Raw genomic sequence first — 27,505 nt, 5'->3', positions numbered from 1 at the left:
TTTTAACTATTTTAGCTATTAAATAGTTCTTAACTATTTAATAGCTATTGTACCTGGTTAAAATAAATACAAAGTTACCTGTAAAATAAATATTAATCCTAAAATAGCTATAATATCATTATAATTTATATTGTAGCTATATTAGGATTTATTTTACAGGTAAGTATTTAGCTTTAAATAGGAATAATTTATTTATTAAGAGTTAATTAATTTCGTTAGATTTAAATTATATTTAAGTTAGGGGGGTGTTAGTGTTAGGGTTAGACTTAGCTTTAGGGGTTAATACATTTATTAGAATAGCGGTGAGCTCTGGTCGGAAGATTAGGGGTTAATAATTGAAGTTAGGTGTCGGCGATGTTAGGGAGGGCAGATTAGGGGTTAATACTATTTATTATAGGGTTAGTGAGGCGGATTAGGGGTTAATAACTTTATTATGATAGCGGTGCGGTCCGCTCGGCAGATTAGGGGTTAATAAGTGTAGGCAGGTGGAGGCGACGTTGTGGGGGGCAGATTAGGGGTTAATAAATATAATATTGGGGTCGGCGGTGTTAGGGGCAGCAGATTAGGGGTACATAAGGATAATGTAAGTAGCGGCGGTTTACGGAGCGGCAGATTAGGGGTTAAAAATAATATGCAGGGGTCAGCGATAGCGGGGGCGGCAGATTAGGGGTTAATAAGTGTAAGGCTAGGGGTGTTTAGACTCGGGGTACATGTTAGGGTGTTAGGTGCAGACGTAGGAAGTGTTTCCCCATAGCAAACAATGGGGCTGCGTTAGGAGCTGAACGCCGCTTTTTTGCAGGTGTTAGGTTTTTTTTCAGCTCAAACAGCCCCATTGTTTCCTATGGGGGAATCGTGCACGAGCACGTTTTTGAGGCTGGCCGCGTCCGTAAGCAACTCTGGTATTGAGAGTTGAAGCTGCGTTAAATATGCTCTACGCTCCTTTTTTGGAGCCTAACGCAGCCTTTATGTGGACTCTCAATACCAGAGTTATTTTTATGGTGCGGCCAGAAAAAAGCCAGCGTTAGCTACGCGGGTCCTTACCGACAAAACTCTAAATCTAGCCGTAAGGAAGCACACTTGCAAAACGGGTTATGAAAATGTTTGTAAATAGAAGTTATATTAGGTTGTAGGCATTCCAAAAAGTTCTAGATGCATGTTTAGGTTTTTTTTCACCTAAAGCTTGTTCAAGCATGAAAAATATGAAGTATGATGTTTCATGGTGGTGTCTCACTATTTTACATTTGATGAGGGTTTCTCTTTTTTATTTTATTTAAATTTTTTGTTTGACCAAGACCCAGTGCAATAATACCGCATACCTTCGTTACCCTATTTTTATGCCAACCTGTTCATCGGTTGGTGAGAGCTGTCCCACATCTTTGGAGAGGAAATTCCATATAGGGATCATATAGTCATGTACAAAAATATATCGATGACCTGATCTTCATTTGGTAAGTTTCTGAATAGCAATCTCAGCATTTTGTTGAATACCTTATTTCGATTGACTGTGGTTTATGGTTTACTTACAGTTGATGCGCTTAAAGTTCCCTATTTAGATCTGATGTTTTGTGGGTATTTATAAACAATGTTATACATACCAATTTGTATGGAAAACCTATTTATTCTAATACTCTTTTACATGCAAATAGCTCACACCCTAGACATTGTCGATTAGGGATTGTAAAGGGTCAATTTATCTGCATTAAGCGCAATTGTTCAGATGATTTCTTGACGGAGAATGAAGATCTAAAAGCTTGCTTATTACATAGGGGATATCTAATAAACATTGTAGAAAAGTCAACAAAAAATAAGAATGCAACTTATAAAATACACAAACAATAAAAAAGTGATATAAACAATGTGTAACAATTGAGCACTAAAGGATATAGTAACAAATTATATCCACCATCTGGTAATCTTCTTCTCCTTTGAAAGACAACTGCCAAAAGAAAAAGAACTGCAAATGGTGATGTTAATATATCAAATACATATAAGATTAGAGCCGTACTCATATTCTATTGAGCTTATATTTTAGCTCTTAAGTGTGTGCACTCAATATTAGACTCATAATATAATCTCAGACACAAAGGCAAATGTAAGAAATACTGCTCACACTGAGTCTTCCCTTAACACTCACTTTATCCAAAAGCCAATCTGCAAAACGTACGTTGGATGTTACGGACATACGTCACTGGGAAGGCAGAGCTCACTTTTGAACTGCGAGTATTGTTTGTATTATACTGTTAATGGCAAAGCTGTTTTGTGGAAAGCTTAAAGCCTGAGTGACAGTCTGTGTATTTTAATAATAAATGTATCAACTTGTACCAGGTTCCGGTAATTGATTTTGGAGTGAGTGTTAAGCGAAGACTCTGTGTGGACAGCATTTCCTACATCTGCCTCTCAGCCTGGGAAGGCTAATCTTGAGTGCACACATTTTAGAGCAAAGTTTTAAGCTCAATAGTATTTGAGGACGGATCTTATCATATATTTATTTGATATTTTAACATACTTCACCATTTGCAGTTGTTTTTCTTTTGGAGGTTGTTTTTCAAAGGAGAAGAATATTACTAGACTGTGGATATAATTTGGGACAATTATCTTTAGTACACAATTGTTACACATTGTTTGTATTTTAGTAAAGGCGTATAATGAGGTTGAAGGGATGTATAGAAATAGTTTATTGACAGATAAGGCTGAACCAAGATCTAAGTAATCTAAAAAGCCAGTATTTGTAGCAACCTATAGGCTACAGCACACAATATGATCAGGTGTGTAACATTGTAAGGAAACATTTACCCATTTTGATGGGGGATAAAGGTCTCTATGAAATAATCAGAAAAGGATGACATTTTGTGAGTAAACAAAATAAAACATTAGGGAATATTTTGGCTCTTAGCATGACTTAGAACAGAAATAAAAAGAAATCTTCACAATACAGTTTTTAAGGGACATTATAAATGTGGTGGATATTCAAGTAAAGCATGCGACCACATAGTGGGTTGCACAAAATTACAAAATTGTGTTACTCAGAAACTACTTATTGGACGCTTGTACCAACTGCAGAACAAGGTTTTTTGTCTGTTTTATTTGGTGTAAGTATTGTAATTATCAATATGTGGGACGTACCATTCAGGAAGTCCATTAGAGAATTCCTAAAGACCTTAATGATATAGATAACAGAACACATTGTTCTGCAATAGCATCACCTTTTATTATTGTAATGTGCCTGTGTAATTCACCTACCACAATGCTCCTGTGTAATTAAATAATAGGGTAAGGGATAGGAGACACAGGTCTATGATCAAGGTGATGTCAAGCCGAAACACATAAGACCATGTCTCTTACCTGTGTTTTTATCTTTTTGTTACTGTGGTTGCATTTATAATAAACTGAACTTTTTTAAGTGTCCGTGCCTGCAATTTTTGAAAGATTACATTGTAGCTCCTGAGCCTACTCTTCAACAAAGGATACAAAGAGTACAAAGCATACATTTAAATGTTAAACAATAAATACATGCTAGTGATAGTGATGTATTTAAAGCAAAGATTAGCCTTAGAATAATATGTAGATACATTTTTACAATTATATTCGTTTTTTAAATATTAAAACTATGTGTAAATATTTAGTTTCTGTAAAGTACTTTAGTTTCTATAAGGTAATAGCTTCCTCTTTGTTTGAACAAGTTGTCTATTTATCTATATTTGTGTATCAAAATAACAAGAGTATTGCATTGAGCAATGATACTTTTTTATTGGACTAACTATACATTTATAAGATGACAAGCTTTCGGAAGAATGTCTTTATTTGTGCAAATAAGGCTGTGTGGAAACCCTTTTGGGCAATACTATGTTTCACACAGTCTTGTTTGGGCAATCACTTTTATTACATCTTTACCTAATTGCCTTCAGCAGGAAGAATAGATAAGGGGAAACTTAAGCTAAAACATGGTGGCACCCATTACTTTATAGAAAATTAGTGGAATTTAGGAAAGCAACAATTTTTATAGAAATTACATTACAGGGAAACGGGACAAAATAAAGTATTTTGCAAAGTTTTTTTTTTTTTTTAAATACACACAATTAAAAAAAACTGATATTACAATCTCATACTGTTTAACATTCCTTTAAAGGGACAGTCTACTCCAGAATTGTTATTGTTTAAAAAAGATATATAATCCCTTTATTACCCATTCCCCAGTTTTGCATAACCAACACAGTTATATTAATACACTTTTTACCTTTGTGATTACCTTGTATCTAAGCCTCTGCAGACTGCCCCCTTATTTCAGTTCTTTTGACAGACTTGCATAAGTAACTTCACAGGCATGAGCACAATGTTATCTATATGGCACACATGAACTAACACCCCCTAGCTGTGAAAAGCAGTCAAATGCAATGAGATAAGAGGCTGCCTTCAAGGGCTTAGAAATTAGCATATGAGCCTACCTAGGTTTAGCGTTCAAGTAAGAATACCAAGAGAACAAAGCAAATTTGATGACAAAAGTTAATTGGAACGTTGTATAAAAATGCATGCCCTATCTGAATCATGAAAGTTTAATTTTGACTAGACTGTCCCTTTAATGACAATATTTATCCATAACTTTAAAGCTATGTAAAAAAAAAAGGAACAATATAACACGTTTGTAGTTTTGGAGTCGATACTTTAACTTTTTTATTTCAGTGTCCTAGGGTGTATGGCGGATTTGGGAAATCTGTTTTGGTATCCAAAGGTTCTTTCAGTAGATTTCAAGTTTTGGCGGAAATAACTTTGGTGCATTAAAATCTTTGTACAGAGGAAACATTTTGTGACCTGCATAAATCTTTGGTAAAACATTTACAAACGTTTAGTTTACCCCTTGCAAAGATTTCTATGCATGAATTAGCAATTAGCCATTACACGCATTTACTGGTTACTGACTGATAACAATTTTTAATGAAGGTTAAATGAACAGAGCCAACAAACAATTCCCAGAACATATCTTGCCTCCCCTGCAGGAAGTAGACCTCCCTGAAAGAAACATTTAAAAGGATATTAAGCAATACTCCTTTAATAAAAACAAATATGTTAAATAAAAGAAAACCTAAAAAGAAACAAATTGTGTAAAAAACAGCAAACAACTTACTTGTTTTATTGCAAAATGAGCACTTAGAAATTCTACACACTACCCTTAGAGAAGTAAGAGAGATGACATGAAGGCAACTTAGGGTGCATTCTGCCTCTTCTGAGCATGTGCAAATCTAAATCTGTTTATTAAGTATTCACTTAATAGTAAGTCAGCATGTTAATCTAGAAGTTGTAGGACATCAAACTAGATACGACTTCCTGTAAAGACACCAGCCTCCCTGTAGGGCTGTGACTGGAAATAATAGACACAGCACAAAGGATGTTTAAAAAAAAAAATACATAAATGGAAAAATGAATTTAAAATTATGAATAATACATACTGCAATGTTTCATATCCCTTTAAGTCATTAAGAAATGCACAAAACATATATTTTATAAGCATTTAAAATGTATTTTCTTAGTAAAATGTGCAGGGTTTTGCAGTTTTGGGACAGCCTAGGGATACAAACCTGGAAAAGTCTCTAAATTATATTACAATGAGAGGCCAGATGTGAATTATCTGCTGCTCTGATGTAAGCAATCACTGTGTAACATGTCACATGGTAAGACAAATTACAGCATACTTAATTATGCAGGTTTCTACTGTTTGGGGGAGTAGAATAAGTATAATTTACATTTATATTAAAGGGACAGTTTAGTTCAATTTAAATTTCCATGATTCAGATAGGGCATGCAATTTTAAACAACTTTCCAATTTACTTTCATCATCAAATTTCCTTTGTTCTCTTGGTGTTCTTTGTTAAAGGCTAAACCTAGGTAGGCTCATATGCTAATTTCGAAGCCCTTGAAGGCCGTCTCTTATCTGAATGCATTTGACAGTTTTCACAGCTAGAGGGCATTAGTTCATGTGTGCCATATAGATAACATTGTGTTCAAGCCGGTAGAGTTACTTATGAGAGGGCACTGATTAGCTACAATGCAAGTCTCTCAAATGAACTGAAATAAGGGGGCAGTCTGCAGAGGCTTAGATACAGTAAGTAATCAAAGAGGTAAAAGGTATATTAATATAACTGTGTTGGTTATGTAAAACTGGAGAATGGGTAATAAAGGGATTATCTATCTTTTTTAATTACAATTCTGGAGTAGACTGTCCCTCTAAATAAAAAAAATTAAATAATATACTTTACATTTTTACTGTGTTTTTCCCCTTTAGTACAAGCAAGATCGCATCTCCTATTTTCCTTATGCAGATGTCTCCATGCCATACTGCAGCGGTACCTCCATGCCATACTGCAGCGCTACCTCCATGCCATACTGCAGCGGTACCTCCATGCCATACTGCAGCGGTACCTCCATGCCATACTGCAGCGGTACCTCCATGCCATACTGCAGCGGTACCTCCATGCCATACTGCAGCGGCACCTCCACTGCAGCAGTACCTCCATGCCATACTGCAGCGGTACCTCCTTACCATACTGCAGCGGTACCTCCTTACCATACTGCAGCGGTACCTCCATGCCATACTGCAGCGGTACCTCCATGCCATACTGCAGCGGTACCTCCATGCCATACTGCAGCGGTACCTCCTTACCATACTGCAGCGGTACCTCCATGCCATACTGCAGCGGTACCTCCATGCCATACTGCAGCGGTACCTCCATGCCATACTGCAGCGGTACCTCCATGCCATACTGCAGCGGTACCTCCATGCCATACTGCAGCGGTACCTCCATGCCATACTGCAGCGGTACCTCCTTACCATACTGCAGCGGTACCTCCTTACCATACTGCAGCAGTACTATAAGGTAACTCCTCATTCCTAGTATCCCTGAGATGCTGCTACACTATAACCTCATAAACACTGAAGGCATTCATCATCACTCATGATACAGGAAGCTCTCTTCCCCTTTACTCCAAAAAATATACAACATATATTTTATCCCATAATCCTCTTTACTCCTTTCTCACTCCACACATCCCCCACCAATGCTTCCCAAACTCAAACCAGATTTAAATGACCACTAACCACAGTAGAACAGTGGAATCAATGGGAGCAATCAGGGAGGTGTCAGGTGGCAAGAGCAAGCCTTACACTAGAATACTATTACCATTGCCAACTAACTAATTAACCCCTTCAATATTTTTTTCAATAGTAAATCAATGGAATAAATATTCCAAAAATAAATATTTTGCATCTAATAATTAAAGAGACAGTAAACACGTTGAGATTGTAATATAATAAATTATGCAAAGTAAAAACTTTGCAATATAAGTTTACAATTCATTTTGACCCCTTTTCCTGTAATATAATTCTGAATTGTGGATGTTCCGTTCCTGAAATCTAAATAGAGTACATGGCAGGCTTCACATGTCTTACCCTGACAGATGTCCCTAATTTGCAGTAAGTTATCTAATCATTTCTGCTGAATACAAACAATGGAGAGTTTTCTAATAGACAGTGGCAAGACACAAATCTGGATTGGCTTCTTCAAAAAAGAATAAGTGGTGGGAAGAGTTTGAAAAACAAGTGCAGCAAATAAGGTGTTCACTTGTTATAAAACAGTTCAGAATGTGCTGAAATGTCAATTTGTTGAAAGACAGCAAAGGGTTACTGAATGCAATTTTCGTCCTGCAGTAAAGCCAGTCACCTTCGTTTAACAGAAAAGCAATGGAAAAATATGCACATTAGACTGGATATGATGCACACACACTAGATTGTATTATATTTTGTAAATTACAAAAGATATGACATTTTGGGGCTCAAATTTTTATTAAGATTGTACAAGCGGAATGGGTTTGGAATATGAATAACGAGTGCCGCAATTCCTAGTGATTTTTATTTTAAAAGTATAATTGTACTTTTTAATTTGCGTAAAACACGTAGCAGATGCAGTACAGGTAGTCCCCAGGTTATGAACAAGATAGGTTCTGTAGGTTTGTTCTTAAGTTGAATTTGTATGTAAGTTGGAACAGGCACATTATTTTAGTTTTGGATAGCATAGGGAAAAGTTTGTTTTTCTATCTGTGCCCATGTTCAGGAAATGTCACATCACTTTCTGTCCTTGTGACAATTGGAATTTGAGTATGTTGGGTTATCCTGGAAAGAAGGATTAGCGATAAAGCTCGTATTTCTTCGTTTGTAAGTACGAGTTGTACTTAAGTCGGATGTCTGTAACCCGGGGGACTGCCTGTATCTGTTTTGACTTTCAATATCTCAGGCAATCAGTGAAAAGTTATTTCTGTGTCTTTTAACTTTATCAACAGATGTGATGGTAAATGAAAAATAAATTAGAGATTGATCCGTTATTTAAAGGGACATTAATTTTTTCTTTCATGTTTCAGACAGAGCATGCAATTTTAAATAACTTTCTAATTTATTTCTATTATCTAATTTGCTTAATTCTCTCTGTATCCTTTTGTTGAAAAGTATGGTTCAGAAGCTGCTGATTGGTAGCTGCACATATATGCCTCTTCTTATTGGCTTTCAACTACATCCCTGTACTGCATTACTTGCTCCTTGAACAAATGATACCAAAAGAATAAAGCAAGTTAGATAAAAGTAAATTGGACAGTTTAAATGTGTATAATGTATCTGAATCATGAAAGAAAAATGTTGAGTTCCATGTTCCTTTAAGCATTTGGCACACACTTTGTGCTCCATGCTATTCCCATATTTTCTAGCTTTAGATCATCTTTAATTATTCACATCCTTTCCCAAACTGTTACCATTACCAAAAACGTGGAATTTATACAAAACACAAGTTTTATATTAGCGATTGACTAAAGCATAAATGCTGCTTGTTATTGTCAATTTCCCTTTATTGGTTACAGGATTCTGCTGTTTATTTGCTTCTAAATAAACAGATATAAAGTTTAAAAAGCAAATATTTGTCCCTAACATCAGTCATAAAAGAGCTAGATTAACAGAGGGCAAATTTAGGGCTAGATTACAAGTGGAGCGCTAAATTATCTTCCGCCCGTAAATGGGCAAATTTGCCCGTTTGCAGGCACACAATAATTACCCAGACATTACAAGTGGCTGGTTATTGTTACCGCAAGCTCACCGTAGCAATTAGCGTTTATAAGATTAACCAGAGATCAGATCTATGGTTCATTTTATAAATGTTCCCCAAATGCTCCCAAAATACAGTGCAGTAGGCAGTATTTTTAGGCTAAAGTTGGTAGGAGAGGGGTGTTGGAACAAAAACGGCACTGAAAAGTGTCTTTACATTGCGGTCAATGGGAACCGTGTATTCCCAGTAAATATATATGTTCAATCAGATGCAAAAGTTTAAGCACCCCTGACAATTTCCATGATTTTCATTTATAAATAATTGGGTGTTTGGATCAGCAATTTTTATTTTGATCTATCAGATAACTGAAGGACACAGTAATATTTCAGTAGTGAAATTAGGTTTATTGGATTAACATAAAATGTGCAAAATGAAATTAGACAGGTGTATAAAATCGCCATCAATATTTAGTAGAGCCTCCTTTAGCAGAAATAACAGCCTCTAGACGCTTCCTCTAGCCTGTAATGAGTGTCTGGATTCTGGATGAAGGTATTTTAGACCATGCCTCCTTGCAAAACATCTCCAGTTCAGTTAGGTTTGATGGTTGCCGAGCATGGACAGCCCGCTTCAAATCACCCCACAGATTTTAAATGATATTCAGGTCTGGGGACTGGGATGGCCATTCCAGAACATCATACTTGTTCCTCTGCATAAATGCCAGAGTAGATTTTAAGCAGTGTTTTGGGTCGTTGTTTTGTTGAAATATCCAGCACCGGCATAACTTCAACTTTGTGACTGATTCCTCAACATTATTCTCAAGTATCTGCTGATATTGAGTGGAATCCATGCGACCCTCAACTTTAACAAGAATCCCAGTATGGGCACTGGCCACACAGCCCCACAGCATGATGGAAGTAGCAAGTGTTTGTCTTGGAACGAACGCTGTGTTTTTTTGCTGCCATGCATAACGCCCCTTGTTATGACCAAATAACGCAATCTTTGTTTCATCAGTACACAGCACCTTCTTCCAAACTGAAGCTGGCTTGTCCAAATGTGCGTTTGCATTCATCAAGCGACTCTGTTTGCGGCGTTTGTGCAGAAAATGCTTCCTCTGCATCCCTTTCCCATACCGCTTCTCCTTGTGCAAAGTGCGCTGAATTGTTGAACGATGCACAGTGACACCATCTGCAGCAAGATGATGTTGTAGGTCATTGGAGGTGGTCTGTGGGCTGTTATTGACCATTCTCATCATCCTTTGCCTTTGCCTCTCCAATATTTTGCTTGGCCTGCCACTTCTGGCCTTAACAAGAACTGTGCCTGTGGTCTTCCATTTCCTCACCATGTTCCTCACAGTGGACACTGACAGCTTAAATCTCTGTGATAGCTTTTTGTAGCCTTCCCCTAAACCATAATGTTGAACAATCTTTGTTTTCATTTGAGAGTTGTTTTGAGGCCCCCATGTTGCCACTCTTTAGAGGAGAGACAAAGAGAATAAACTTGCAATTGGCCACCTTAATTACCTTTTCTCATGATTGGATGCACCTGTCTATGAAGTTCAAGGCTTAAAGAGCTCACCAAACCAATTGTGTATTGCAATTAATCAGTGCTAGGTAGTTACAGATATTCAAATCAACAAAATGACAAGGGTGCCCAAATGTATGCACCTGTCTAATTTCGTTTGCATGCATATTGCACATTTTCTGTTAATCCAATAAACCTCATTTCACTGCTGAAATATTAATGTGTCCTTCAGTTATTTGATAGATCAAAATTAAATTGCTGCTCCAAACACCCAATTATTTATAAATGAAAATCATGGAAATTGTAAAGGGTGCCTAAACTTTTGCATACAACTGTATATGCTTATAACCATATATATTTATATGTACACATATTAACACATAAATATATATGTATATAATCATATACACAGATATTTAAGTTTGCTGCCATCGCTGCGCTACTTACCACCTTTGCTGTGTGAATTTCTGATGGCGTCTATGAAGGGCATCAGAATGAGGATCACATAGGAGCCTATGGAAGCGCATTCTCGTGAGCGCAATGCTTTCCAGCAATGTGAATGTGAGGTCGCGTTCACATTAATAAAAACTTGCAATACCAGCGCACATTAGCATGAAAGGGATATGTAGTGCTCCACTTGTAATCTGACCCTTAATCATCTGTTTTAAGACATCAATCATAATTTTTTTTTTTTCTCAAAGTTTTTATTGAGGTTTGTAAAACATACAAAAGAAAAAACTGTAAGACTATTACAAAGCAGGAGACAGTAGACTCTAGAACAATATAAGAAAAATGTAACTCCATATACATATAAGTTGACCACATAGGTATCATACAGTTGTGCACTACATCTTAGGAAACCTAACTGATGGATTGTGTTCTAAGTTTTAATAAAGATACCATGGGGAGTTTTATATTACTAGTGCATGATGTTATGTCTTCGAGAAAATAACCTCATTTTATATAGGTTGTATTGTAGTAACTAAGGCTCAGGCATGTTATGGACTGAAGGGGAGAAAACACTTGAGAAAATGTAAAGAAACCTGAAATGACACGTTAGGGTTAAGCAATGTTATATAGTTAGGTTGTACCTGTAAGGTATACAAATGATGAGCCTGGTTTGTAATCAAGGTAAGAGGGTAAGGGGGTGCAGCGGGCGAGAGTCGCTCGAAGAATGGGTGGGGGGGGGCATTTTAATAAGGTAAACCGGTCTTCTTAGGGTAAATTATTGAGGGTAGAGGCTGTGACTGGAGATTGTCAACGGGAGAGTCTATTCAAGTAGAGTTTGCTATGTGAGGGCAGGGCAAGTTAAGGAGGAGTGTATGGAAAGGGCTGTTTGGTGACAGGTACGAGCTCTGCACGGTATAAGAAGTCTGATGAGAAATCTAAGCTAAGCCATATAGGGTGGGAGGAGGGGAAGAGGTAATGTAGCAAATTGCAAGGTAGGGGAATGATTCCTCAGTGAAGGAGTATAATCGCCTTCAAGGTTATAAAGACAGCGTGGTGGGGGCTATTTCTAAAATGTTGTCTACCTAATAGAGAGGAGAAAAAGTTAGCTTAGAAGAGCTTCCCCAAAAATGTATAGCTAATCTGATATGATATGTACTAGCTGAGGGGATCAACCCAACTATGAGTGAGGGGATGTCCCGTGAAGATTGTACAGGAGAATGGGTACTGCATATTTAGACTAAATTTATAGGGGCTCAGACAGTGGCCGAGTGAGTAATAAACGCCACGGTTCGAGTTTTGAAGTACTAAAGTAGGAGAACCTCCCAAAATAGCCCGAGGCCACATGTAGAGTTAGTGAGTAGAACCTTGGAGTAAGGTGGTATTTAGTGGTGATGCTACCGAACACAAGTAAGAGACATAAAACTGAATGTATAATTCAACTAACAAACCTGTTGAAGGAACATAGATATTATATATTATAAAAGTGTCCGTAGGTTCTTGTTAGGGAGAAAACACCTGTAGAGATAACATAATAAGTGCTGATTTGTAAATTGGAGCAGCAACCACAAGTCATGTAACTTTTAGGCCTGAACAAGATTCTGCCATGTGCATATATATAGGTTACTTGAAACAAGACATTCCAGCATACATTTACTTTAGTACCTAATTTCTTATTCAAACTCTATATTGAATATATGCTATGGGCTGCTTGTGAGGGTCTTAGAAGACTAAACATTAAAAATATATGTTAAGTGAAATGTGTGGGATAAGTACCAACGTGTCAGAAATTAGCCTCCTCACAGACAGCACTGGGGTAACTGGGAATCTAACACATCACAAAGTAAAATAATGGTTACTTGGTTTAAACTGCCCAGTCCTATATTTCAAACTGTTGAGTCGTCATGAAGGACTATGCAGCATTGTAAAGTCTACATGATAAGTTCAGGTAACAGTCGATCCTCACGTATCAGGACTAAAGAGTCAATCAGGGACCCACTGTGAAGCAGTGCTGCTCATCCGACACCAGTCGGAGTGCGGAGGTGAGGGTATGGATGTGCACCCCGACTAAGCTCTCCTCTCAGGTGCCAACAGATCTGGTACAGACAGACGAAGAGTGAAGAGGATGTATCCGAAGACGCCAACAATACGACCAAGAGGATACTCCAGAGCGCTGCATATACTGGCTTAGCCACAACTCCCTCTTAATCGGCCATAGCTCCAGGGGATCCGGTACCATCTCAGTAGCATTGGATAAGCAATCTCCGTTGGGGCGGGTACCAGCCTCATGGTTAGACTGAGGCGGAATCTTCTCAGGTTCATCGGCTGACCCGTTCAAACAATCAGCTCTATCCAGACGGAGAAAGGGAACTTTGTAAGCGACTCCTGTTGGGTGTTCCATCGTAGCGGATAGGGCCCTATCCAAGCTTAGGATCATACCCTCCTCCTCAGCGCTAGGTTTCTCAATTCTTAGTTCCATGCTGAGAGAGGTGAAGTGGTTGTCCATCTTTAGGGCGAGTAGGTACAAAAGTGCTTGAATATCCTCCGCCATAACTAAATAGAGCAGTCGTTCTGGCTTCCTGTCTCTGGGACACTAATATTTCTCCTCCCAGTGTCTCAATGATACTCCTCCGATGTTAGGAATGAATTAAGGTTCGTAATGCAAGCCCTCTACCCGGTAAAACAGGGAACCGGTGGGGGGAAGGTAGTATGATAGTTAAATAGGCCGCAGCCTGCCGTCCGAGTCATCCAGGGTCTCCATATGAGGGAGAGCGTAGAAAAGGATCATCACTAAGTTATTAGCCCTTTCTTTGGTAGTAAAGCAAGCAAAATTTCAAAGTTAAGGTTGTATATTATTCAATTGTTTAGGATTAACAGCAGAGCAACCAAAAAACACATCTGGTCATGGCTGTGGCTTAGACACGCCCCCCCATAATTTATTGTTTTTATTTGTAGGTTTAAAATCATTTACAAATATTCCAGACTTGCTCACATTAGCTAACTTTTATAAGTGTTCAGGGGCGTAACTAGACTTTGCCCCTCTTTTTGGCTCTTTGTAATCAGTAGAAGCTGAGCAGCAACCACATAGGAGAAAAAGGAGTTGCTTCTCTGTGACTGTGAGTCATCTTTTAGTTAGTCTGTTCCAGAGAATATGTGCCATTATGGTGGCAGATTTTTCTGTACAGCAACTCTGTGGTGGCCAGCTTGGAATTCCTGCCACCATATTGTAAAGTCAAATCCATACACTTTCCTTAGTTTACAGTTGAACACACAGAGGGTCAGATATGATGCAGGTGGAGTGATGCCACTACTGATTGCAGGGCCCAAAGGGGCTCACCCTCTTGACCCTGTTGCAACTGAACCCTTTGTAGTTACACCCCAACAGTGTTTAAAACATTCTGTTCTCTTCAAGCTATGCTGATCATGCTCATCGTTACCTATGGGCGCATGACGAGTCCTTTTTGTCATGCAGGGGGATCGCTGATAAAACACTGTTTTCGGCAATCCCCCTCACTACAGGCTGAAGATCGTTGGTGGCATAGTGGACGGCACTCCCAGGCTTCATGTGAGTGCCAGTGACGTCACCATGTATGCACCACAAGTGCTACATTCAACGTGTGCTAACAGCCGTGATAAACTCATAATCTTATTCTTTATGTGCAATAAAAATAATCTGGTATGTATAGAGACCCTTAAGTTTTTCTAGTAGACAAATCCCTCGTTCAAAAAATATATACATTTTTTTCTATAAAGTCACTGTGGTAACTGAACACTTTTCAAGGCAAAACAAGCTTTTATTTCTGTAGGGCACAATGGGGCCTTCCTAATCTTTATTATAACCCCCAAAATCTTGTATGGGACCCTATTTTACATAACATAGCCCGAGGGGCGAAACACATCAGGGGGGTTAGTGGAGCTTATGGGAGCTTATTTCTGTTTTTAAGAATTCGAGACAATATACTTGTCCTGAATTGGGAGTCTTGTGCAACTTCTTTTTTAGATCGCGCTCCTAATAGCCATTCATTGGCAAACCATAGAGATCTGATATAATGTAATATCATCATTTGCAAGCCTTTTCTTAGCCAGTGAGCAAAATAACCGCTTGAGATTTAGCATATATTAATCACTATCATAAGTCTACTGCTAGACATTATCATTTTTAAACATAGTCATATAACTCTCTGCTTTAGCAACAGTATTGCTTTACTTAAAGGGACAGTCAAGTCCCTTTAAGGCCGCCTCTGCATTTGACAGTATTTCACCACTAGAGGGCATTAGTTCATGTGTTTCATATAGATAACATTGAGTTCGTGCACGTGAATTTACAGAGGAGAGAGCACTGATTGGCTAAAATGCAAGTCTGTCAAAAAAACTGAAATAAGGGGGCAACCTGCAGAGGCTTAGATACAAGGTAATTACAGAGGTAAAATGTATATTATAATAAATGTGTTGGTTATGCAAAACTGGGGAATGGGTAATTAAGGTATTATCTATCTTTTAAAACAACAAAAATTCTGGTGTTTTCTGTCCCTTTAACATCCATTCAAAATAATGTGTATCCAAAGCAAATGATATAGCTGTTACATTTGTATCTAATCTAGACTCCTCAATATATATGATTTCTGAGTTCATATAAATACACAAGTGGGAGATTCATACAAATACCAATTATATAACAACGTAAACTAGAAGCTTTGAATACACTCCATCATTAAACCTCACTTCATTAACTGTGAGGAACAGTGTGATAAATAAAAGAATGTATCACTACACGTGATTAAGCAACTTCATTCTCATGTGTATTACAATACTAGTTCTTGAAGATCTATGCCATCATATCAGTTGATTTATGCAAGGTCAATCTGATTGTGCATTAACCCTATGTGATTACTATATATGTCATTATCTTAGTATGGCACTTCAATCCTTATTGTAATTCATACACAGTATAACCTGACTATTATTCTAGGATACTTAGATATTGTGTAGTCAGTTTATCTGCTGTTGCCAGCAATGCTAAATTACAAATCTGCTTACCCACATTAATCATATACTCTTGTTTTAGCACGTTGATCGTTAACTATTACCGAGCTTCATAAACTTTACTACTGTGTGGCACACAAATATATGAAATTAAAGGGACATTAAACACTAAATCCATGCTAGATAGAATGATGCATTCAAAGAAAAGATTAGTCCATGAGTAACATGTAGATGTATTTTTTAAAGTTTCATTAGTTGTTTAAAAAGTGACAAAATAAGTGTAAAGTTTTAGTGTCTATAAAACACTGGGAGCTGCCATGTTGTAACTTGTGTTACCTTCTCTGCTGTGGCCAATTAGGGTCAGTTATAAATAGGTCACTAGAGTGTGCAGCCAATGGTTGTGCTGGATATAACAGTGTTCTGCACTTCCATTTCTAACATTAACTGAAAAGCTCACAATTTCAGAATGGAATTACAGGCAAAGAGGACAAAATAAATAATAAAAGTATACTGCAGAGTTGTTTTATATATACAATTTATCATTTTATATTACCATCTCAAAGTGTTTAATGTCCCTTTAAAGGCACAAACATGCTAATGTGACCATACTCCTTACATACAAAACTTTTTGCCACTATTATTTTTATTTACTTACCTATTTTTAAATAAGTCAATAAAGGTTGTATTTTATTTCTGTTGTTCTGCCTCACTAGTCTGGGCAGAGAGTGCTGTATTGCATACTATAGTGGACCCCTTCCTTTATCGACAATTCAGCTCCCTATTTCACATGTGGCTACCCTTAATGACAGTAAGGTAATCACAGTGACAACAGTGGCCACTTGGCTATTTTCAATACTATTTACTAAAATCTAAGCAAAAATATACTTGTTTTTTAAATTTATTTGTTACAGTTTTTGTCACATGCCATGAAATATAACTATAATAATGATATTTTGTGAATCTGCTGAGCGTGCTGAAAAAAACAATACATAATTACCTTGAATATCATCATTGAACGTGCAGTATTTGTTCCGATATTTGTTCAGAATTCGGAATGCATTGGAATTGGCAAAATCTTCAAACTGGATAAGACAGTTCATCCCATACCTGAAATAATAAATATTGTTGTTACCATATTTATATCTTATGTTGGTAATCTGAACCAGAATTGAGTTAAATTAACCAAACATGAATTAAGAATATAAAGACACATTTCACAGTAATACTGCCATTGAATCGTTCCCAGAATTAAAGTGGAGGAATACAGGATATTTGCTATTACTATACTATATTTTATGGCTCGATTCCAGTCTTTTTGAATTTCTAATTTCATTGAGTAACCCATTTTGTTTTTTGTGTTCAACAGTAATTATTGACTTTTAACCCCTTCACTACCAGGAATTTCAGAGAAAAACTTGCCCAAAATACCAGAGATTTTTTTAGCATTTTTCTTATCAATCTGTCAAAATGTTACTCGCCAATGATCCCACCGATCACACACCCACACCAAACCCACTAATGCACTGATCTTTGCATATGTTTAGCCATTGTGAAACACCTTATTGTGCAGTAATTTTTTATATTTTTTATTTTAAACCATAACGCCTAGATTAGGAGTTTTGCGCTAAACAAGGTGCGAAACTAACGCCAAAAAAGTTGCGTTATTTCACTCCTTTTAAGGGCAGTGTAAAAGAGCTGGATGCCTTTTAATGGCAATGCCCATACAAATGCCCCTTTAGGGGCAATGGGTAGTTTAGGATTTTTTAGAGTTAGGTTTTTTTATTTTGGGGGGTTGGTTGGGTAGTAAGTTTTACTGTTGGGGGGACTTGTATTTTACAGGTAAAAGCGCTGTTTAACTTAGTGCAATGCCCTACAAAAGGCCCTTTAAAGGGCTATTGGTTGTTTATTGTAGGTTAGGGGCTTTTTTATTTTTATAGGGCTATTAGATTAGGTGGTATTTTTTGTAAGCTTAGTGTTTTTTATTTTTCGTAATTTAGTATTTATTATTTCTTTCTAATGACACAGTAAGTCCACGGATCATCATCAATTACTGTTGGGAATATCACTCCTAACCAGCAGGAGGAGGCAAAGAGCACCACAGCAAAGCTGTTAAATGGACACTGATCCCATTTTTTTTCTTTCATGATTCAGATAGAGCATGCAATTTTAAGCAACTTTCTAATTTACTCCTATTATCAATTTGTCTTTGTTCTCTTGCTATGTTTATTTGAAAAAGAAGGCATCTAAGCTATTTATTTGGTTCAGAACCCTGGAAAACACTTATGAATTTATCCACCAATCAGCAAGAACAACCCAGGTTGTTCACCAAAAATGGGCCGGCATCTAAACTTACATTCTTGCATTTAAAATAAAGATACCAAGAGAATGAGGAAAATCTGATAATAGGAGTAAATTAGAAAGTTGCTTAAAATGGCATGTTCTATCTGAATCACGAAAGAAAAAATTTGGGTTCAGTGTCCCTTTAAGTATCATTTCCCTACCCACAATCCCCCAGTCATTCTCTTTGCTGTGTTGCAAGGTGGTGGTAAAGTTTCGGTGATAGAAGATTCTTCAATCAAGATTTTATTATTTTTGAGCAGAGCATGTTTGCTCTGTTTTTTTTCCTGGGGTTTAGCTGTAGTCCATGTCAGTCTCTTCAGTAGAGCAGTGGTGGCTTTTAAGCATTTGGGAACTTGTGGGGTATAACCCTCACTGCGCCTCCCAAACAGTTGTTGCTGCCCTGTGAGTATGTTTATTCAGTCTTTTTTTGTTTTCCACGGGTCTATGTGAGGAGGGTGCCTCTCAAACCAGGTGAGCTGTCCTCCTGCCGGATGGCTGGATACAGGTAAGTGCTTGATCTTCTATGCTCAGGGGACATGCACTTCTGGAATTATTCTGCATCATTATGGGACATGTATATCCTGAGGCAGGATATCTTGGGCAGGACGCAGGCACTTATTGTGACTTTAGGAGACTAGGGGTTAATTCTTTGTGGAAGTATCCCTGAGTGATTATTGTGTTGTAGTTCAACATTTATTTAGTTATGTACAGGTTAAATTTTACATGGCTATGTTTAGATAGAGATACATAAAGTCCCTCTGATAAGCTGTTAAGTATCACTTCCCTACCCACAATCCCCCAGTCATTCGACCAAAGGGAAAGGATAGAAAGGAAGCAACACAAGGTGCAGAGGTGCCTGAGATTTATATAACAAAAACTGTCTGAAAAAAACAGGGCGGGCCGTGGACTCACCATGTCAAGAAATAAATACATTTATCATCAGGTAAGCATACATTTTGTTTTCTTTCTAATGATACGGTGAGTCCACGGATCATCATCAATTACTGTTGTGAATCATTACCCAAGCTAGAGGATACAGATGAGTAGGGAGGGACAAGACAGGTAACCAAAACAGAAGGCACCACTGCTTAAAGAACCATTCTCCCAAGAGAAGCCTCAGCCGAGGCAAAAAGATAAAAGATAAAAACTTAGAAAAAGAATGTAAGGAAGACCAATTTGCAGCCATGCAAATCTGTTCCACAGAAGCTTTATTTAGAAACCACAAAAAGAAGAGACAGCCCTCATAAAAAGAGCCATAACTCTCTCAGGAAACTGCACCCCCGCAGTCTGAAAACCAAACGATTAAACTTCTCAACCAGAGAAAAGAGAAATAGCAGTAGTTAAAACAAATAAAAAAACAGAAGAAAAAAATATAAAGCCCGCACAACATTCCAAGTTGTGCACACACGTTCCTCAAGAGATAAAAATGAGGACAGTGAGAGGGAACAACAATTCCCAAACAAAATTCTCACTTGTGAGAAAAAAACGCCTTATCTGAAAAAAGATAAACCGAATCACACTGCAAGGCCGAGAGTACCTAAACTCTCTGAGCAGAAGATATAGAAAAAAGAAAAATTCAAAGAAAAGATATAAAATCTTATGGAATGCTATAACTCAAACTGAGCCAGATGCACAACCTTAAAAAAAAAAGGTTACAACTCCAAGAGGATCCACAGACTTAAACACAGGCCTGATACTAACCAGGATCTGACAAAAAAGATACACGTCTGGCCCATCCGCCAGACACTTGTAAAACAAGAATAACGCAGAAACCTGACTGACAAACCGTCCTCCAGACCGACCTGGAGAAGGACTAAACTCCTAGGAATCCTGACCCCACTTCCAAAAGTAGTCCATGGACTCACCCCAATCAGGAAATTTACGTCATACCTTATGGTAAAAGAAAATGGAAACAGACTTGCAAACCTAAATTGTGGTCTCAATTACCTATTCAGGAAAACCAAGCTTAGACAGAACTAAGCAAACAATCTCCAGGCAGAAAGCTTCAGAGAAAAGAAGTTAAATGGAAGAATGGACCCTGAATTAGAAGGCCCACCCTCAGGAACAACCACCAATGGTGGAAGAAACACAACTCTGCTAGGCCTGAAGACCAGACCCTCCAAGTAAGCAGGAACTATACAAATGCAGTAGCTCACTCACATATGATACGAGCAAAGTCTTATGGAAGAAGAGCCATCAGACTGAAATTTCAAGGAAACACCAGGGAATTTAGCAGATCAGCCTGCTAATCCCTTAAACATAACATATGAAAATGGCATACTGCTATTTCCAGCACCCCCCATGTGAGGATTAACCCGGAGAACACCTCCAGGAGAAGCATCCACTCCCCGGGAAAAAAAATCTGACTGCTGAAGAAAACCGTTCCCGGTAAACACACTTGAAATGTAAATAAACTAGAATGTGAGCGTCTGCCCACCGAACAATCCACGCCAATCATGGCAAAAGAATTCCAGGTTCCTCCCGGGTGGTTAATGTAAACTACTGAGATGAAACTATGCAACTAGAACCTGGAAAAATGGATAAAACAACTGAGGCCAAGCAATCAGAGCATTGTAAATCGCTCTCCACTCCCAGATGATTATGGGGAGAGTTGATCCCAAGAACATAGTCACCAACCCATTACGGACTGATGACTGCGACTATTACTCAGGAAAGTCTCCTAAACAGATGCTCCTGAAGAAATGCTAAGATTCTGGAAAATGTGAGTAATGATCCTGCTAAGTTTTGCAAGCAAAACGAGCGCTCGAATGCTACGTCCCCTCTCTGATCCCAGGAAAGAATCTTGTGCCGACAGATCTAGATCTATCCTCAAGGATTGCCACAAGATTCTCGCTCCACTATCTGAACATGCATAACCACAGATTCTCAGACAGGATCGAACAAAGGGATGATGTCCAATGAAGAGAACATCAGACCATTACCTCCATACATTGAGCCACTGAAGGGGTAAACAGTAGACTGCTGAAAGAGGCAAGAGGAAGAAACTTCTATTTCCTGACCTCTGACAAAATATTTTCAGAGATAGGGAAAACTAATCTTGTTCCCAAGAAACTACCCCTGTAGCTTGAGCAAGGGAACTCATTTGTAGACACACATTGATTTGAGGAATGAAGCGAGACAACAAGATCTCAGAATGAGAGTTTGCTTGTTCCAAAGATGGCGCCTGAATCTAATGACGTCCAGGAATCGCACCACAGCAACTCCCTAAAAACCTTCAGAGAACCCTAGCAAAGCCAACAAGAAGAACCAAAAACTGAAAGTATTTGACAGAAAAGCCAACCTCTGGAACTTGGAATGTGCATCCTCCAGGACTATGGTCACAATGAACTGACCCGCCTAGATCAAAAGGCAGAATGGAACCACTGGTTTCCATTTGCAGAATGAGACCTTGAGACAATGAGTTGAGACACTTCAGGTCTACTAAAGGTTGAAAAATTCCCTCCTTTTCGGGAACCTCAACAGGAATGACAAATCCTAGGCCCTGTTCTCTTATTGGGACTGGAACCATCACTCACAGGGAAGAGAAGTCTCAAACACACTACCAAGAATGTCTCACTGTTATCTGGCCCGCAAATAAAATTGAGAGATGGAACCTGCCACATACAGGGAAGGAATGACTACAATGTAGAAACCCTGTCACATACTATCTGGGATATATTGAATCTATGTTTGCAGACAAAAAGAAAGAATCAATCCCGTATTGAGGACGGATTCCTTTATATCCAAATTGTACGGATGCACCAGAAAACCTGGACCTGGTTGAAATGAGATAAAGAATTGGCTAGCTTAAGAGCCTTAATTATGTACTGGATCTACTCCAAATGAGACTCTACCATCACCAGCTTAGTCCATAGATCCTGAAAAAAAAATCAGTTAGCCTCTCTAGGAAACGTATTTCTCTAGCCAGAGTAGAAATGCCCTACTCCTCTAGGCCCCGTGCGCCCTGATAGTTAACGGAGACAGTGACAGTAAACATCTTGTTAAAGACAGGAGACGAGAAAAAAGGAAACCCGGACTTATCCTTTTCCTGTGAAAAATCTCCTAGTACAGCCTGGAACATGAAACAAAATCTTCCAGGAGCATCCTAGTATTTAGGAAGATTACTGGATTCTTTAGTGTTGACAACGACATACATATTGGAGTCGCTCCAAAGTAGCCAAAACTTCCTTAACCTATACACGAAGTTGTTCAAGCTGAAATCTGAAGAATACTACTCCAGCATCAGATGAAGGAATTATACTGTCTGAATCTGAGATTTCATTCTCAGAGGCTACTGACTTATCCTCCTTATTAGACCTATGAGGCAGACAACCAGTGAAACAGCAGGAGGTACAGAAACCTTACTATCTGAATATTTTAACATTCCTCTTGCGATTTCCCATCAGTAAAGGAAAAATCAGAAAATGCCAAAGACACTGTAGAAGATACCTGGGCAGCAATCTCTGCCGGAAAATAACTCTTTCAGGAGATTGAGAGGAACCACAGGGCACTTCATGTGACGCCATTAAGGCTTGGGACATAAAAGGAGAAAAACGGTTGAATAGACAAAAAACAGTATCATCCTAAGAGACATTAGCTCATCTAATATTCATGCAGCACAAATATGCAAGCCACAAAATGCTACAGGGCATAGCAGTCTATAACAATCCTGAAGCACCCACATCCTGGTATTTAATATTTATATAACAGAGGGGAGGGTATGAAACACATCAGGAAAAACATATATAGATGAATGGAAAAGTGCCCCCAAACATAGGTGTGAAAGAAAACAAACCTATAATTAAAAGAATATAACCACTAACATTAGTGGATAAAAACTCATGAGGGAGCACTATACAAGGGTTGGCAACAACTAAAACATTAAAGATTGAACGGCAGGGGGGGCGGAGCTAACTGGGGAGCTGAACGGACGTATATCACAAGAGCTCCGGCTATATTATATCTAAAAAGTATATTTAACGTCCGTTCGGGCCCAGATTTGGTTTTATCATAATGATATTAGCTAGCCCAGGAGACCTGAACAGTTTAGCTCTAAATAAGAAGAGATAAATAGACGATTCCTCATTTTTACGGAGCACGTCCTGCTGAAGAGATCACTTGCAAGCGGCCATTTCTATTCTTCCTATCTACGCAGTGGCTTAAGGTTCAGAACGAATCTACCTAAAGGCTAATCTACTACACGCAGCGGAGGGCAATGGCTGCTGAATTATTTGAGGACGAGATATCGGGCATACTTGCAAGCTACCTCTCTGACACGCTCATATTGATCACTGAGTGGTCTGAATACTACATTGCGCCATATATGCTCCAAGATGGCGCAGAACTGCTATCTACATTTGCTGAGTGTGTGGAGCCTCATGACATGGAGGTGGACGCTCTGAACACGATCGGAGATGGTGATGACACAGACGCTAGGCAGTCTCTGCTGAAATACCCACCTCAACCTGACAAGTGGCACGATATATGCGGCCCTCCAGTGTTAGTGCATTCTGTTGCTACGGAAAGGGTCCGGCCTGTTTCTGATGCTGAGAGGCCATCCGTAGGAGTTTTGTGCTCAGAGTATAGCTGGTTGCCGGTGTTAATGAAGACCTGGAGGCTGGAAGATGAGGGGCCGATGTTAACGGCTAATTTCTATAGCTGGTTGGATGGTGAGCCCCTAAACAACTATTCCATTGCAGCGATTGATTCGGGCTTGAGGAGCCAACTAGACATGTATTTCAGGTATCATGGACAACCGGAATATCTTATTCACTCCTGTCCGGCCGATGAACTGACATTTCTACGAAGGGCTGGAGTAAGGTGAATTCTTGGATCAGGGATATTAACAGAAACGGACTGAGCAAGTCTTTATTCCCTTGACTTTTGCCAATTAGCAATGCTTATACTGTTTGGTGGGCATTATGTTATGTTTGCTGTTTTTTTAGCGATAACAAGTTGGAAGTTTATAGTTTATTGAACAAACGGATCTGTTTTGCTTATTACTACTTTTGTCCTGATGTTTTGCTGTGCTTTGGTATTTTTGCTCTCAGTGTCTCCCCTTGTTAAGCATTACATAAGGAATGTATACTCCATACTATCTGTAGGGTAGACATGATATATAATCATGCTAACATGCTCCTTGTCATTTGCAGACATATTTTTCTCTTTATGATATGGTCTATGCAAAGTTTTTTCGTACTATGTTGGGCTGCCATATGTTCTTAGGTAGACTATTTATCATCTTCAATTAATACGCTCAGTTTGCTAGCAGTTTGTTATTTTTGATGGAGGATTCAGTATACACTGGATAGTCACTAGCACTGCATAAATGTTTGCCATTCTTAGAGTGTCTTGGTAAGATTTTAGGCATTCCTGAGATTTTGATATGAACTGTACCCACTGATTAGTAAATTTTGTTTGTTTATATTTTACTATTCTTGATAAGTGATTCAGTATAGCCCAGTTTACCACTAATATTACCTAATTACTAGTCTCTCTATTGAAAATAGATTCCTGTTTAGCAAAGCAGCCAGGGGCTTGCCACTTAGGGACTTCCAATACCCTACCTCGATCCCACAGCTTTTATAGGCTATTTTAATAGGGGGACACAACTCTCCTGTGTAAACCATCTACCACCTTCAATTAGTAAGTTTAGATTACTAGTAATTTATCACTTTAGAATCAATATATACTAAATATTCACTAGCATTATATAATTGTTTGCCATTTCATAGTGATCAGGAAAGATTTTGGGAGTTTCTGATGTTTTGAGCTTCTATGATTCACTACTTTGTGTATGCATATATGGTACCCACTAACCAGTAATTTTTGCTTGTTTGTACTTTATTATTGCTGATAAGTGATTCAACGTAGCCCAGTTTACCACTAGTATAACATAATTGCTAGCTACTCTGTGACAAATAGATTCCTATCTAACAGAACATCCAGATTTTGAATGCTCCTCCTAACATCTTTCTCAGATGCCCAAATTACCAACTTAATAATGTTAATGCAGATCTAACTGACCAATGTGTTCTTCTATAATACCATAGGTCCACAATATACCTGTTTATGAGAGGGACCCCTTTTGATTTAGTTCCGTCACCAAATGTTTTCTAGGAGTGGGGGGTGCTGTCTGCGGCCGAGACATGCACTTCCCTACTTAGCATTACAATCCACGGTGACTATACTAAAATATATTGTCCATATCTTATCAAGACGTGCTTCAATAATGCACCTAGCTAAATGATTACACTAACCATTGTTTCCTCAAGAACCCAACTTGTATCTCTATATAGTGGCCATTTTCTATATGACCTTTCTCAGGTTGCCCCCCCCTCCTTCGGGTAACATAGCTTACTAGTTAAGCATAGGGGCACAGACCCCATCGGAACTCCCTAACCCTGTTTAAAAGTGTTCATGACAAGTATGCTATTGATATATCCCCCTTACCCCTTAAAGTGTTATTTATATAAGTTTTTGAGAAGATCCCAAATGAGCAGATGTTATGTTTATTTATCTGTGCACAAAAGGCTACATTTCTGTTTCACAATGTATTCTATGTCTCTCTTTTTTTGCAAATGACATGAATTGTCTGTATGCCTTATTTTTCAAACCTCAATAAAAATGTTTAAAAAAAAAAAAAAAAAAGATTGAACGGCAGTTGAAATCTGTAACACCTCCTGAAAGCCACCCATAATTAAAGGACCGTGTCACTCAACACACTGCTTTGTACCATTACACATACCCACAATTACGGCATAAATCCGTTGCAACAGAAAAACAAAAAGGAGGGCGAGTCACATGCCTTAACTTACTAGAATTGGACTTATGAACATCGCTCCCTACGGAAACAGATGGCGCTTATCCACCATACTGAAGGAGAAGAGGGCAGACCGTTTCACATGCCCTGCACAGAACATCGACTTGCACGGAACAAATGGAGCTTACCCGCCATACTGAGGGAAGAAGAGAGCGGGAACAAACAAAGCCCATAGAAAGAGAGCGCAACTAAAGTTAACTGCGTGTCTCCCACTGCCTGAAAAAAACTCAGAAACCCCCGCTAAACAAGAAAAAAGCTTAAAAGCTTCTTCCATTCACTCAAATTGATATCTGTAACGCCTGTCTTGTACATTAGTTCAGAACCTCTGAAATATAAATATGTGCCGTTCATCTCAGAACCTCTAGGACTCGGGTGTCTATGCTAGGAGACTGTATAAGAGCAATCTGTGCTATATTAGCTATCAGATTATCAGAGGGACATTATGTACCTCTATCTAAACATAGCCATGTAAAATTCAACCTGTACATAACTAAATAAACGTTGAACTACAATACAAAAATCAGTCAGGGATACTTCCACAAAGAATTAACCCCTAGTCTCCTAAAGTCACAATAAGTGCCTGGGTCCTGCCCAAGATATCCTGCCTCAGGATATACATGTCCCATAATGATGCAGAATAATTCCAGAAGTGCATGTCCCCCGGCAGGAGGACAGCTCACCTGGTTTGAGAGGCACCCTCCTCACAAACAAAAAAAGACTGAATAAACCTACTCAGGCTTTTTAACAACAGGGCAGCAACTCTAAAAAATCCTAAAAACCCGAAAGGGGCATTTGTATGGGTATTGCCCTTAAAAGGGCATTCAGCTCTTTTACACTGGACATTCATCCCTAATCTAAAAAAAAACCCACCCAAAAAAAAAAAAAAACCCTAATACTAACCCAAGAATATCTATTCATGGTTTCTGAAGTGCAGACATCCATCTCCATCCAGGCTGCGAGAAGTCTTTATCCAGACGGCAACACCTTCATCCATCGCAGGGGCATCTTCTATCTTCATCCTGGCGGCGCAGAGCGGACCTTTCCTGGAAGCCGATCACATCCTGCACGGAGCGTCCTCTTCATACGATCACCGCTGTACACTGAAGTTGAATGCACGGTAGCCGTTTCAAAATGGCGTACCTTCCATTTCTATTGGCTGATTTGATTCTTCAAATTCAAATCAGCCAATAGGATGAGAACTTCTGAAATCCTATTGACTGTTTAAATCGCCAATAGGATGAGAGCTACTGAAATCCTATTTTCTGTTCAAATCAGTTTTGTTTGTTTTGAACAGCCAATAGGATTTCAGAAGCTCTCA

The 27,505-nt window shown here is 38.5% G+C and overlaps 1 protein-coding gene across 3 annotated transcripts in view; it reads right to left on the bottom strand.

Moving 5' to 3' along the window:
* Positions 1-27,505, bottom strand: part of ME3 (malic enzyme 3) — a 439,608-nt gene that overhangs the window by 103,650 nt on the left and 308,453 nt on the right. For all 3 annotated transcript variants that reach the window (XM_053708640.1, XM_053708639.1, XM_053708641.1), the window contains exon 8: positions 17,023-17,132. In XM_053708640.1, the coding sequence (XP_053564615.1) occupies positions 17,023-17,132 (110 nt within the window). The remainder of the gene's footprint in view (positions 1-17,022; positions 17,133-27,505) is intronic.

Source organism: Bombina bombina, chromosome 3 (genome assembly GCF_027579735.1).
Source record: "Bombina bombina isolate aBomBom1 chromosome 3, aBomBom1.pri, whole genome shotgun sequence".
Classification (NCBI taxonomy): Eukaryota; Metazoa; Chordata; class Amphibia; order Anura; family Bombinatoridae; genus Bombina; species Bombina bombina.
This window is presented reverse-complemented; position numbering and strand designations above follow the sequence as displayed.